Genomic DNA, 15,596 nt, shown 5'->3' with positions numbered 1-15,596 from the left:
ATATGTACTTTCAATTTCTTCATATGTACTGGGGATAATAATAGTACCTACATACATCTTAGAGTTATTATGAAGATCAAATGACTTCATAAATGTAAACTATTTAGCACAGAACCTGGCACAAACTAAACACTACAAAAGTCATGTGACCCAACTTAAGCCCTGGTTCTACTGGTTTTTCACTTTAATAGTTCTTTCCTTTGTATCCTCTCCTTACTGCTGTCACCAAAAACATATTATCTAAGGTCAGAGAGTCTCAAACAGCTTGTTGTGCCAAAAGACCCTAGCAAATTTTCTTTTTTATTTTATTTGAGACAGAGTCTCTGTCGCCCAGGCAATGGAGTGCAGTGGTGCAATCTCGGTTCATTGCAACCTCCACCTCCCAGATTCAAGCAATTCTCCCGCCTCAGCCTCCTGAATAGCTGGGATTACAGGCCCGAGCCACCACGCCCAGCTAGTTTTTTTATTTTTAGTAGAGATTGGTTTTCGCCATGTTGGCCAGGCTGGTCTTGAACTCCTGACCTCAGGTAATCCACCCACCTCAGCCTCCCAAAGTGCTAGGATTACAGGCGGGAGCCACAGCACCTGGCCCCATTCTCCTAATTTTAAAATGACCTGAATTTCAAAGCCAAATATTTTAATTGCTGATTGTGTTAAACTTGTTGGATCTCTTAAAACTTTTTCCAACCTTTCTACATCTTACTGCTTTTTAGACAGGAATAAAATTATGCCACTAATATTTGCAGTATGGTTAGTAATCAAGAGAAAGAAAGTAATAACCCATCAAAACACCATTTCAGATACAATCCTTACCCATTGATTCCTCATTAGAACTCTTGAGGCAAAAATTCAGTGGAGTAACAGCAAGAGTAACTTCTTCTTGACTTGATGTAAAAAGAACAATGGCATCAGCAAGCAATCTATAAAATGTAAACAACAGTATAACATTATTTGAAAAACAAACAGAAAGACATAACTTATTAACTGGGACTCAAATCTCTAATCTGGAAATAAATAATTACGTGGCCTGGGTTTACAAAAATTTACCCAAACTCCTATCTTCTTTCTTATACATAAGCTGCTATATTTTCAGCTTATTTTAAAATTATAACTTCATTTGAGGGCCAAGAGAATAGCAAAATATATCCTTAATAAAACACATGAACGCTGCAGTACAAACAAAATTCCAGAATAAAATATCTTTAATTCTATGTTTTTGTATGCCCAGTCACTTACGCCCCAGCTCATACTGTAAAGGGAGACATTGCAAAGTGAAGCTGTTCAAAAACAATTCAGGTGAATTATGCTGGAGACCTAGATGAGGGGGCAGAGGTTTCTAGGCAGCCTGCTGTCTATATTCTTTCCCTCTGTTCCTTTCCTCGACTGTTACCCATTGCTTTCAAGCTTCTCTTGACATCCCAAACGCCCTTTTATTCTGGCTCCTTTTTTCAAAACAGTTTTATTGAGATATAATTCCCATATGACATAATTCACAGATTGAAAACTGTTTGATTTGCATTTCCCTAATGACTAATGATGTTGGGCATCTTTTCAAGTGCTTATTGTCATTTTCTTTGAAGAAATGACTATTAAAATTCTTTACTTATTTTTTATAGCTGGGTTGTCTTTTTATTATTGTATTAGAAGTTCTGCACTCCTTTTGACATTGAAGTATTATTAAGATAAAAATAAAATTCTTAGAATTTATGTAATCTTGGTGTTAATCTGATGTTAGACATTGGTTTCGCAGTGTTTCTTGATATCAAAATGTCAGGAACACCTACAAAATTCATTTGGGAACTTTTCCAGTGCTAAGCGGGGGCAGTTATAGAAGATACCAAATAATCTGATACAAAAAAATGACAACATGAAGGAAGGAAGGACCAGGTGGGGTAGCTCACACCTGTAATCCCAGTACTTTGGAAGGCTAAGGCAGGTGGATCACTTGAACTCAGAATTTTGTCTCAATCAGCCTGAGCATCATGGCGAAACCCTGTCTCTACAAAAAATACAAAATTTAGCCGGGCATGGTGGCTCGCACTTGTAGTCCCAGCTACTCGGGAAGCTGAGGCACAAGAATTGTTTAAACCCAGGAGGTGGAGGTTACAGTGAGCCAAGATCACATCACTGCACTCCAGCCTGGGTGACAGAGGGAGACTTTGTCTCAATAATAATAATAATAATTTTAAAACAATATGGATAAAATATATTTTGGCTCACAAAGTAATGTTAATGTTTAATGCTACAGCTAAACTGAAAACTGGATGCACTTTCAAATAACAAGTTCCAATTTTCAAATTTCAAGACAAATATGTCACACTATCTAGAGGAAAAAACTGTTAATACTTAGGGCCAAAATCATTTCACATAAAAAATGTTAAAATTTCCTCAAGTTCTGTGTTCTAAGATTCAGAAAGGAATCATATAAATGCAACTTGATATAGAAAGTCACTGATGGGGTGTTTTTAGAACTTTCTTGGGTCGCTAAATTATTATTGCTACCATTAGTTATTATCCACTATTATCTTTATCAAAGTTTCCTCTTGTCCCTGTATGGTGATTTCTCCAAGTCAAACTTTAGCTTAAAAAAAAAAATGTTCTGGCCGGGCGTGGTGGTGGGATCACGCCTGCAATCCTAGCACTTTGAGGGGCCGAGGCAGGTGGATCACGAGGTCAGGAGATCAAGACCATCCTGGCTAACATGGTGAAACCCCGTCTCTACTAAAAATACAAAAAAATTAGCTGGGCGCGGTGGCGGGTGCCTGTAGTCCCAGCTACTCAGGAGGCTAAGGCAGGAGACTGGCGTGAACCTGGGAGGCGGAGCTTGCAATGAGCTGAGATCATACCACTGAACTGCAGCCTGGGCGACAGAGGGAGACTCTGTATCCAAAAAAAAAAATTTACTGACTGAAAAGCTCTAGGGCACTGATTCTTCACTCCATGATCATACTGTATTCAGGGGAAAAAAAATTGACAACAGAGAACTCATTACCTTGGTTGAATCATTAGTGTATTAGTACAAACATTCTTGTCAAAAATAACTTGCAAAGGCTGACTTTCTTGAAAACATATATTATGAGTCCTTTTAATACCTTAAAAAGAATAAAGCCATCTCTTAATAACTTTAAGTACAAAATTAACAAATTAAAGAAGTCTTTAAGTTTCACAGCCGAATTAAAAGTAATAAAGTAACATCTACCATCTGGCAAGTGCATATACCTTGGAGAAGCACTATTCCTTAATTAAATGTGTTTATCGCTCCCTAGTGGACACCTAGCAATATGTCATACCTTCTGACCAATCAGGCAGGAGAGTTCCCAAATTCCTTTGAAATACAGGCAGTTCCCTCCTCCTCCTCCTTTTTTTTGTTGTTGTTAGTATATTTTTATTGATACATGGCATTTTAAAATATTTATGGGGTACATGTGGCCAGGCACGTTGGTTCATGCCTGTAATCCCAGCACTTTGGGAGGCCAAGGAGGGTGGATCAATTGAGGCCAGGAGTTCAAAACCAGCCTGGTCAACATGGCATAACCCTGTCTCTACTAAAAATACAAAAATCAGTCAGGCATGGTGGTGCATGCCTGCAATCCCAGCTACCTGGGAGGCTGAGGCACAAGAATTGCTTGCACCTGGGAGGTGGAGGTTGCCGTGGGCCAAGATCATGCCACTGTACACTCCAGCCTGGGTGGAGTGCAGCTCTGTCTCAAAAAGAAAAACAAAACAAAACAAAAAGGGCCAGTCGCGGTGGCTCACGCATGTAATCCCAGCACTTTGGGAGGCTGAGGTGGGTGGATCATGAGGTCAGGAGATAGAGACCATCCTGGCCAACATGGTGAAACGCCATCTCTACTAAAATACAAAAAACTAGTCAGGTGTGGTGGCACGTGTCTGTAATCCCAGCTATTCAGGAGGCTGAGGCAGGAGAATCACTTGAACCTGGGAGGCAGAAGTTGCAGTGAGCTGAGATCACACCACTGCACTCCAGCCTGGCAACACAGTGAGACTCTGTCTCAAAATAAAAAAAAAGAAAAAAGAAAAAATGTATGGGGTACATGTGACAGATATTTGGTTACATGCATAGACTGTGTAATTATCAAGCCAGGATATTTGGGGTGTGCATCACCTCAAATATTTACCATTTCTATGTGTTAAGAACATTTTAAGTCCTCTGTCCTAGCTATGTTGAAACACAGAATACACTGATGCTAACTTATGGTCACCCTACTCTGATACCCAACATTAGAACTCATTACTTCTACCTGACTGTATGTTTGTACCCACTAACCAATCTCTCTTCATACTCACCCACACACCATTCCCAGCCTCTGGTATCTACCATTCTACTCTCTACCTCCATGAGAATAACTTTTTTAGTGTCCACATTGTGAGAACATGTAATACTTGTCTTTCTATGCCTGGCTCATTTCACTTAACATAATGACCTCTAGTTCCATCCACATTGCTGCAAATGGCAAGATTTCATTATTTTTATGGCCAAATAGTATTCAATTGTATATATATACTACATTTTCTTTATCCATTAGTCCACTAATAGACACTTAGGTTGATTCCATAGCTTTGCTATTATAAATGGTGCTGCAATAAACACAGGGATGTAGGTATTTCTTTGATATATTTATTTATTTTTCCTTTGGATAAATACTCAGTAGTGGGACTGCTGTACCGTATGGTAGTTCTATTTTTAGTTTTTTGAGAAATCTCCAAAATACAGGTAGTTTCTTAAATTGTGTGTAAAATAGTGATTGCAGATCACTACAGACTACAGATCATATCTCTATTACTCTCTTTTAGTACCTTCCATCCAGGACTGGTATTTCTGAAAAGGACTTTTGACAGATTTCAACATCTGGTTTGTTAATTCTATTCTATTTTCTTTTCCTTCCCTTCTTTTCCCTCCCTCCCTCCCTCCCTCCCTTCCTTCCTCAAAGTTTCTCTTTTTTTTTTTGACAGGGTCTCGACTGTTGCGGTGTGATCTCAACTCAGCGCAACCTCCAACTCCCAGGCTCAAGTGATCCTCCCATCTCAGCCTCCCTAGTGGCTGGGACTACAGGCACACTCTACCACACCCAGCTAATTTTTGTATTTTTGGTAGAGACAGGGTTTCTCCATGTTGCCCAGGCTGAATTATTTTCCTTTTAAAGGAAGAGGAGAGGTAGCAATAATGAGAATGAACCTATGTGCCAGGAACTGTCGCATACATATTACATACATTCTCTCTGATCCTCACAGTATCCCTACGGGGTAGCTAGGATGGCCTCACTTTCATGTCTGGGGCCTCAACTGGGACAACTGAAACGGCTAAGGCCTGTCACCTGTTTTTTTCATCCTCCAGAAAGCCATTCCATGCTTGTTCTCATGCTGGTGGAAAGGTTCTTAGGGTAACAGTGGAAGCTGACAGGACTCAGCTTGGAACTCAAACATATCACTTACAGTGCATTCTACTGGTATCAAAGCAAATCTAAGGCCGGCCGAAATTCAAAATGAGAAAACATACTCCAGGTATTGAAGGGAGGGGCTGCAGATAATTTGTGACAATTTTTTTTGTGTGTGATCTACCATATAAGGAACTATTTTAGGAGCTGGAACTAGCAGAGAACAAATCAGACAAAAATCTGTCTTCACAGGGCTAACATTTTACAGAGGGGAGATAGATAGCAAGAAAATTAATGACTAAAACAATAGGCAAGGCAGCAGGGCATACACTCTGAGGAGGAAACATGCCAGGGCTTCTGAATCATGGAGGACCTTATAGGCCATTCTGAGATCTTTGACTTTTACCCTGGGTAAAATGGGGAGCTACTGGAGAGTTCTGAGCACTGAACTGACATAATATGACCTATTTTAAAGGGATCGCTGTGACTGCTGTTTTGGCAAGACACAAAGCTCAAAAGATGACATATTTTACCTATTTAAAAAATATTTTCAAGTTACTTTTGGTGGAATAGGTAATAGATGCACATAGGACAAAATGCAAAAGATATAAAAGAACAGTGAAAGTGAGTCACCCTCCATCCCTGACTCCTGCCACCCCAAAACCTCCACAGAAGCAACTACTGCTACCAGTTTCTTAGGTGCTCTTTAGAAATAACCTATGCATATATAAGTGTGTTTATACCTGTATAACAAATATTTGAATCAAGTGAATATTGGTATTGCTGAGGATGTACAAACTGAGAAGTGTCTTTTCGTCATCCCCAATGCTCCATTCTTGCTTCTTGCTTTCTTCCCTTTTTCTTATAAGCACACACTAGACACCCTCAACCTGTATTTTTTCACACTGTTCCTTCCTCTTAGACTGCCTTCCCAGGCTGGGCATGATGACTCACACTGGTAATTCCAGCACATTAGGAGGCTGAGGCAGGAGGACTGCCTGGCTCAGGAGTTTGAGACCAGCTTCAGAAACATAGTGAGACTTTGTATCTACTAACATTTTTAAAAAAATTAACCAGGTGTGAAAACAAAAAATTAGCCAGGTGTGGTGGGTGCACTTGCTCACTCCTGTAATCCCAGAATTTGGGAGACTGAGGCAAGCAGACCGCTTGAGCCCAGGAGTTCAAGACCAGCCTAGGCAACATGGTGAAACCGTGTCTCTACAAACAATATAAAAAATTAGGGCTGGGCATAGTGACTTATGCCTGTAATTCCAGCACTTTGGAAGGCCGAGGCGGGCAGATCACGAGGTCAGGAGATCGAGACCATCCTGGCTAACATGGTGAAACCCCATCTCTACTAAAAATACAAAAAAATTAGCCAGGCGTGGTACTGGGTGCCTGTAGTCCCAGCTACTCTGGAGGCTGAGGCAGGAGAATGGCATGAACCCAGGAGGCAGAGCTTGCAGTGAGCCCAGATGGCGCCATTGCACTCCAGCCTAGGCAACAGAGCGAGACAAAAAAACAAACAAACAAACAAAAAAATTAGCCAGGCATGGTGGCACACTCCTGTGATCCCAGCCACTCAGGAGGCTGAAGTAGGAGGATCACCTGAGTCTGGGAAGTCAAGGCTGTAGTAAGCCAAGATCACGCCACTGCATTGCACTTCATCCTGCTCCATCCTGGGTGACAGAGTGAGACTTTGTTTAAAAAAAAAAAAAAAAAGAAAAGAAAAGAAGCTGCACCCTGGATCAAACCATGGCCATGGCTCATGCCTGTAATTCCAGCACTCTGGGAGGCCAAGGCAGGAGAATTGCTTGAGCCCAGGAGTTTGAGACCAGCCTGGGCAACATGATGAGACCCTGACTCTACAAAAATTAAGAACAAAAACAAACAAAAAAAATGCCTGTGACCTAATTTTGAATTTCTTGTTTACATGAGCCAATACTTCTTATTTTTTAAGCTAGTTTGAGTTGGACCATCTGTTTTTATTTCTGTTACTTGTAACCTAAAGCATAGTATCATATAACTACCCTACAAAAACTATTAAATAATTAACCAATCACAAATACTTATTGGACATGATTCAAGCTACTTGAGAGATACTTCCAGAAACTGAATACTTGGTTGTCTAAAATCTAGTTGGAGATAAGGGAAGAGGATAATTATAGTAACAGCGGTCACTATCAAGTACTCCTCTGGGGCAGGTACTGCGGTATGTACTTTACATATGTGATCTCACTTCATCCTCACAATCACTCTGTAACTTGTGGGTAGGCAAGATCATCTCCACTTCACAGTAAGGAATGAAGATTCAGAGAGCTTATGCACAGTCCCAAAGCTAATAAGAAGTGGAGAAGAATTTACACCCGCATCTTTGTGATGTCAAGGTTTGCTATGCTTTTAATTATGCTCTTTGAATCATTCTGCTATTAAATGAACTGAAGTTCAAAAAAGAAAAAAATAATGTTAAATTATTAGTATTTTATAGGAAACAATTTAAAGACTATAAATAAATGCTGAAATAAAAATGTATTATAATAAATGTAAGATTAAATTAAGAGGCCGGGCGCGGTGGCTCAAGCCTGTAATCCCAGCACTTTGGGAGGCCGAGACGGGCGGATCATGAGGTCAGGAGATGGAGACCATCCTGGCTGACACGGTGAAACCCCGTCTCTACTAAAAAATACAAAAAACTAGCCGGGCGAGGTGGCCGGCGCCTGTAGTCCCAGCAACTCGGGAGGCTGAGGCAGGAGAATGGCGTGAACCCGGGAGGCGGAGCTTGCAGTGAGCTGAGATCTGGCCACTGCACTCCAGCCTGGGTGGCAGAGCGAGATTCCGTCTCAAAAAAAAAAAAAAAAAAAAGATTAAATTAAGAAATATGGCCAGGAGCAGTGGCTTACACCTGTAATCCCAGCACTTTGGGAGGTTGAGGCAGGCGGATCAGCTGAGGTCAGGAGTTTGAGACGAGCCTTACCAACATGGTAAAACCTTGTCTCTGGCTGGGCGCGGTGGCTCACGCCTGTAATCCCAGCACTCTGGGAGGCAGAGGTGGGCGGATCACAAGGTCAGGAGATCGAGACCATCCTGGCTAACACAGTGAAACCCTGTCTCTACTAAAAAATACAAAAAATTAGCCGGGCATGGTGGCAGGCGCCTGTAGTCCCAGCTAATCGGGAGGCTGAGGCAGGAGAATGGCATGAACGCGGAAGGCGGAGCTTGCAGTGAGCCGAGATCGCGCCACTGCACTCCAGCCTGGGCGACAGAGCAAGAGTCCGTCTCAAAAAAAAAAAAAACCTCGTCTCTACTAAAAATACAAAATTAGCCAGGTGTGGTAGAGCATGCCTGTAATCCTACCTACTCAGGAGGCTGAGGCAGGAGAATCGCTTGAACCTGGGAGATGGAGGTTACAGTGAGCCAAGATCGTGCCATTGCACTCTAGCCTGGGCAACAGGAGCAAAACTCCATCTCAAAATTTAAAAAAAAAATATATATATATATATATATATATATATAAAATCAAGCAGCTAGTAAATTTTAGAACAACCAACTGTTTGAATTCATATAGATATTTGAAAAAATTAGGCTGTATGCAGGCAAAGCTTATGCCACTGACAACTCAAAAAAAGAAATACCAATCATCTTACAATATTTCTACAGTGACAGGGAAGATAATACTTCAGGCCAGGTGCAGTGGCTCACGCCTGTAATCCCAACACTCTGGGAGGCTGAGGCAGGCAGGCAGATCACCTGAGGCCAGGAGTTCGTGATCACCCTGGCCAACATGGTGAAACCTCGTCTCTACTAAAAATACAAAAATTAGCTGGGCATGATGGCAGGTCCCTGTAAACCCAGCTACTTGGGAGGCTGAGGCGGGAGAACTGCTTGAACCCATGAAGTGGAGGTTGCAGTGAGCTAAGGTGGCAGCACTGTACTCCAGCCTTGGCAACTGAGCAAGACCTCATCTCAAAAAAAAAAAAAAAGGATAATACTTCAAACTGCCCTACCACTTAACTACACACACTCTAAGCAATAATGTAATGAGAAGTCTTGACATGAAATATCAATGTTCGAAACATGAAAACTATTGAGAAAAAAACACAGTATTTTAAACCACTTTTAATTATACCTACCATGTCTGTAGAAGAATTGAATAACTACTTTGCATTTGTCAGATCTGGTGAATATTTTGCACTTCTCTATATTTCTTTCAAGGGAATTCACACATCTAAAGATGGGCAAAATTGACTGTAACAGAAGTATACATATTAAATACATACTTAACACCGTTGATTCATTTTAAAAACAAAAGTATACGCATTCATAAATGAACAGACTTGGCCAGGTGCGGTGGCTCACGCCTGTAATCCCAGCACTTTGGGAGGCCAAGGTGGGCAGATCACTTGAGGTCAGGAGTTCAAGACCAGCCTGGCCAACATGGCGAAACCCTCATCTCTATTAAAAATACAAAAATTAGCGTGGCATGGTGGTGCAAGCCTATAATCCCAGCTACTCGGGAGGCTGAGGCATGAGAATCTCTTGAAACTGGGAGGAGGAGGTTGCAGTGAGCCAAGATTGCACGACTGCACTCCAGCCTAGGTAACAAAGTGAGACTCTGTCTCAAAAATAATAGTAATAATGAACAGATTTGTCCTGAATGCCATTTAAACTATTAAGTATAGAATACAGATTATGTCCTATATAATGAATATTTCTACAGAATAAGAGAAAATCAGGGCCACTTATATTTACCTTCATTCCTAATTTGCATTTTAAATTCAGTGTTGTGTCAAGTTCATTTTCACTCATTTTCACTAAAGCTGACCATTGATAATGTTGAAAAAACACAGGAGAGAACAGGACACATCCATATGCTGACCGAGAAGAATTCACACATCGTAGAGCAAGCTAGAAAAATAAGATAAAAACTATTTAGGAGAGGTTGGGCACGGTGGCTCCCATGAACCTGTAATCCGAGCACTTTGGGAAGCCAAGGCAGGAGGATGGCTTGAAGCCAGGAGTCTGAGACCAGCCTGGACAACAGAGCAAGACCTCACCTCTATTTTTTTATTTTAAAAAAATGTAGGAGAAAATAAACTTTCTTTAAATAATAGCTTGATTCAGAAAATTTCATTATGTTTAACATCACAGTTAAATGTGTTCAAATAAGAACATGGAATGTTAATTATGGACTGCCCTATACAGTCTGTATTGAATTTGCATATATATACATACATGTACACCTATATATATACAGGACATAACCTATATTATATACTTGATAGTTTAAATGACATTCAGGACAAGTCTGTTCATTTATTATACACCTATATATACATATATAGGTGTACATACATGTATATATCTCTACATATGTATATATAGGTGTATACATATATGTATATCTGTTATATTGAATACATATACATGTTAAATCTAAAAGTTTGCATGCTGAAAACATAAAATAGTAAATGCCTACAGTGCCCTTAACTTTCTTTTAATTTTTTGACTTTTTCAAAAAAAAAAAAAAAATAGCCTGTTGGCCAGGCTGGAGTGCAATGGTACCACTGCAGCCTCCAAACACCTGACCTCAACCAATCCTCCCTCCTCTCAGCCTCCCAAGTAGCTGGGACTACAGGCACACAACACCTCACCGGACTAATTTTTAAAAATTTTTTGTAGAGACAGGTAAGGTCTTGCTTTGTTGCTCAGGCTGGTCTCGAACTCCTGGGCTCAAGTGACCCTCCCATCTCGGCCTCCCAAAGTGCTGGAATTACATTTGTGAACTACCACACCCAGTCATGGGCCTTAACCTTAATGTGTGAAATGGCAGAAGGCAATACATAAGGGAGTTACAGCATATTGGTGGTCTCACACCTTGTCTAAGGGAGGAAACCATTATTCAGTTTCAGCCAACTACTTCCACTTGGGAATGAATGCAGTCCCAAAACTGTCAGGTCTTCTGAATTTTCATGAGAAGCAGGAAAAATTGGACTCTCTCATTTTTTTGAGAGGGGGGACAGAGTCTCACTCTGTTGCCCAGGCTGGAGTGCAGTGGCACCATGTCAGTTCACTCACTGCAACCTCCATCTGCTGGGTTCAAGCAATTCTCCCACCTCAGCCACCCGAGTATCTGGGATTACAGGTGCCCACCACCATGCCAGGCTAATTTTTATATTTTTAGTAGAGACGGAGTTTCACCATGTGGGCTAGGCTAGTCTCGAACTCCTGACCTCAGGTAATCCACCCACCTCGGCCTCCCAAAGTGCTGAGATTACAGGCGTGAGCCACTGCGCCCGGCCTCAATTTTTAAATGTTGGAAATTATTTCAAATTAAAAAAAAAAAAAACAAAAACAGTACAGGCCAACAAACATTCCTGCAGACCGTAGCCAGTTTCTTGACTACCAGCTTGTGACTTCCAGTTTAAATTCATCAAGCTTATCCGCATATTTTCAACTTTACTATGCTCTAAGTATATTCGGATATGTAAAATAAAGATAAACAGTGAAAGGGATAATTACAACTTCTGGATTTCCCAGTTAACATTCAATCTGGACTGGGATCTTTAAACACCTCCTCTTGCCTTAATACATGATCTATTAACTTTCTTACTTACACCTTTTTTAGATGGGTCTAGCCAGAGCTCGTCACTAATTCGTGATAGAGCTTGAACTGCTTTCCCAAATACTATGGAGAAAAAGAAAGGTGATGCTTATATTCTTTCCCTCTAACAATGAAAACAAATCACAAGACTAGTTCAGCATTCAGAGGACTGGAGAAATTCAAAAAGAACAGTATCTTATAGACTAATGCTATATTACTTTTATACAGTATACCCTTGGCAAAATGCCAGACACATAGAAAGGGCTCAATAAATTTGTAGTATGTGAAATGATAAAACTGACCGAAATTCATCCTTCTATATGTTTACAGTGTTACATGGAGCTACTGTGGCAAACCAGTTTCCATACTAATATATTTTACAAGTTGATTTAGATAAATGTATTTGACTCCCCAAAAAACTGTGAAAACAGTGCATGGAGAAGATAATCTGAAGAGGTTTTAATAGCTTGATATCGAAGTCACAACAAGTCATGAGTGAGAAATCAGGGGTATTCAACATACATCTCTGATGTTTGAGGGTAGCCAGACTTCCCCACCACAAAACACATTTAGGGCGGGAAAACACACTAGTCTGATCCCGTATGACACTGTTAATGTTCATTTTTTTTTTTTTTTTTGAGAGAGTCTCACTCTTGACACCCAGGCTGGAGTGCAGTGACGCGAGCTCAACTCACGGCAGGCCTCGACCTCCCAGGCTCAATCGATCCTCTCACCTCAGCCTTCCAAGTAGCTGGGATTATAGGAGCCTACCCCGTACCCGGCTAATTTTTGTATTTTTAGTAGAGACGGGGTTTCATCGTCTTAGCCAGGATGGTCTCGAACTCCCGACCTAAGGTGATTCACCCGCTTTGGCCTCCCAAAGTGCTGGGATTACAGGCGTGAGCCAAGGCGCCCGGCCTAATTTCCATTTTGAAAGCGCGGTTTACAATACTAATAGTTTTTGTACATTCCAGCTATTACTGGGCTCTTTACATGCATTTCCATTTCACTGACTCCAAACAAACTCTGTGACGAAGGTGCTCATTACACCCGTTTCGGTTTTAGAGACCGAGCCCCAAAGAGATTTAGTGATTTTTCCAAGGTCAAACATTTTTAAAAATGGTAGAATCTGGGGGAAAAAAAAACACACAGGTTAATGCTTTTCTCTTGGCACAAAAAATACTTTTACTGTCCAAGCATTATTTTTTTATCTCAACTCCTCCCCATGCAGTCCTCAGCTTCCCGAGTTTGTGGCCCCATGGTACAACCCTATTTCCCGGATACCACCCATATTACATCTGCCTTTAAGTAACACGAGATGGGTCCGCATGCTCCCCTCAGAAGCTAACAGGACCTTAAGTGGGTGGGACTGTGGCCAGGGCGTGCGTCCTCAGTCCTTGCACATAAAGGCAAAGAGGAAAAATTAGACGACGGTAGGGACGACCTATTAACGTCTGCTTTTCCCTCTGCTAAATGGGAAGACAACAAAGGCCGCTCCACCTTTCACCTGACTGCCGCTCATCACGCACTTCAGCATGGCTGCCATACGCTCTAAAAAGCAGGCCCGGAAGGCGCGCCTCAGCTCGACGGCCCAGGTGCCCGGATGTTGCCCGCGCTTTTCGAAGCTTCGCGATCTTGTCTCTGCACTCCACCACCCCGCCTCCACAAGTTCCCAAACTGCTTTACAGCGGGGAAGGGCCCGTGCGGGCCTCCGTACGGCAGTTTCTGTCGCCCTCTGTGCTCATTGGTTGCGGTTAAGTAGGCGGGTCGCCGAGGAGCCTGAGGAAGAGGGCGGCGGCGGTGGTGGTGACTGAGCGGAGCCCGGTGACAGGATGGTGAGGGTTGCAGCTGTGGCGACAGAGGCCTGGCTCTCGGCTGGGGTGCTGCGTTGTTGGGAGCTGTGGGGAGTCCCAGGAGGAGGGATTGGGAAATCCCGGAGGTCTCGGCGTCAGGGCCCACGCGCTGGCCTGGGAAAGGCCCAGGAAGAGGGCTAGGGAAGGAAGGGAGCGGCCACCTCTGGGTGCGGCTGGCCTAGGTCTCGTATCCCGGCCCCAAGGGGCCAGAGGCCATCCAAGGAGTAAAAAGGCCCATCTAAGCTGCCCGACCTGTCACGAGACCCGCACTCCCGAGCCAGGGAAGGCCACTGATTCTATACCTCGAGTGTTCCGGGGATAGGGGCACGGTCCTCCTCTGTTTCCAGACGTTTCCTACTCCTTTCCCGCAAAAAGCATCTCCCGCTGGTTGGGGTGTAGTGGTGGAAGCTGGCCTCTCGAATGCAGAACGGGAAGTAGCGAGCAGAATTTCGTACCCGTTTAAGTTTCCCATCTAGAGAAAGGGAATAAACGACCCTCTTCGCCCCTGAAATAACATCCAGCTGCCATTGAAATGAACAGGTGTGCGCTCAGAGGGCGGGATTTGGCGCTTGCAGTTGCTGGAACTACTTTCCACGGGTTGCTACGCCCCTTTAGGGTAGGATTCCTTAATGATGTGTGAACTCCTTGAAATTGTTAGGAAATTTTTATGAATATATACATTTTTTTCTGGGGAGAATGCCGGTGTTGGAGACTTGCCTAGTCTCCAGCCACCTTCAAGCAATCACCCCTTCACCCCCAGTAGGTTGGTGCCCCTCAGACCTTCCTACATAAAAATTGGGGGCCTCTACTAGAGAGGGCTTATAGCTGTAATCGTATTTTTCTTCTTTTTTTTTTTTGAGATGGAGTCTCGCTCTGTCGCCCAGAGTAGAGTGCAGTGCCGCGATCTCGGCTCACTGCAACCTCTGCCGCCCAGATTAAAGCCTCAGCTCCTGCCTCAGTCTCCCGAGTATCTGGGATTACAAGCGCCCACCACCATGCCCGGCTAAATTTTTGTATTTTTAGTAGAGACGGGGTTTCACCGTGTTGGTCAGGCTGGTCTCTAACTCCCGACCTCAGGTGATCCACCCGCCTCGGCCTCCCAAAGTGCTGGGTTACAGGCGTGAGCCACCGTGCCCGGCCTGTAATCATATTTTCAAAGGTGCCTTTGACTCTTAAAAAGTCAGTTGTTTGAAATGGAGCTGTGATTATCTTCATATTTGTGTTGATGGAGGTTGGCTGTAAAGGGACGTCTACCTCTTATAGACATTTATTACATTCTTCTTTATTTTTACAAGGAAACCAAAGAAACCATGCATTTTTAAGATTATTACTATTGCATGACAAGCAGCCTTTTCAAGAGGGGACTTACAGACGTGGCAGCCAAAGATTTATGGTGCATGCGTCTTTAAAATCTTTAATCTCGCTTATAATTTTTGCTTCTAAACAGACTCCAATTTAAAGTAATCCAGTTTACAGTAATTTCGAGACACCTATCCATGGGAGAAGACATAATTACTTGCCATGGTTTCAAAATATTAATGTTTCTTAAGTTGTTTGAAAGGTGAGCCCTCTTATTTAGGGTAGTTGTACTGGAACATCATTTTTCGTATGAAATAGAACTGGGAAAAATTTAGCATTAGCCAGTTCTTTAATGATTAAAAGCATTTTATTTGGCAAAGGATGCAGACGTTCAACACTCAGTACAGTGTCCAGAGTCTGTGGGCAGCAAATTCAGGTGTGGGAAAG

The 15,596-nt window shown here is 42.5% G+C and overlaps 1 protein-coding gene across 4 annotated transcripts in view; it reads right to left on the bottom strand.

Annotated features, from left to right (window-relative positions):
- The window catches only part of RAD9B (RAD9 checkpoint clamp component B), a 36,109-nt gene extending 22,348 nt beyond the window's left edge, over window positions 1-13,761 (bottom strand). For 2 of the 4 annotated variants that reach the window (XM_025401231.1, XM_025401230.1), the window contains exons 1-6: window positions 13,498-13,761; window positions 12,011-12,081; window positions 10,146-10,301; window positions 9,527-9,641; window positions 2,993-3,092; window positions 814-920 (exon numbers count right to left, since the gene is read on the bottom strand). In XM_025401231.1, the coding sequence (XP_025257016.1) occupies window positions 814-920; window positions 2,993-3,092; window positions 9,527-9,641; window positions 10,146-10,301; window positions 12,011-12,081; window positions 13,498-13,543 (595 nt within the window). In that variant the 5' untranslated portion in view covers window positions 13,544-13,761. Of the gene's footprint in view, window positions 1-813; window positions 921-2,992; window positions 3,093-4,308; window positions 4,466-9,526; window positions 9,642-10,145; window positions 10,302-12,010; window positions 12,082-13,441 lie in introns of all 4 variants that reach the window. The other 2 variants (XM_025401233.1, XM_025401232.1) reach the window with 2 other exon arrangements.
- Between the last annotated feature and the right edge of the window lie 1,835 nt (window positions 13,762-15,596).

The sequence above is a fragment of the Theropithecus gelada genome, chromosome 11, assembly GCF_003255815.1.
Source record: "Theropithecus gelada isolate Dixy chromosome 11, Tgel_1.0, whole genome shotgun sequence".
Classification (NCBI taxonomy): Eukaryota; Metazoa; Chordata; class Mammalia; order Primates; family Cercopithecidae; genus Theropithecus; species Theropithecus gelada.
The sequence above is the reverse complement of the archived record's forward strand: the minus strand, read 5'-3'. Positions and strand labels throughout refer to the sequence as shown.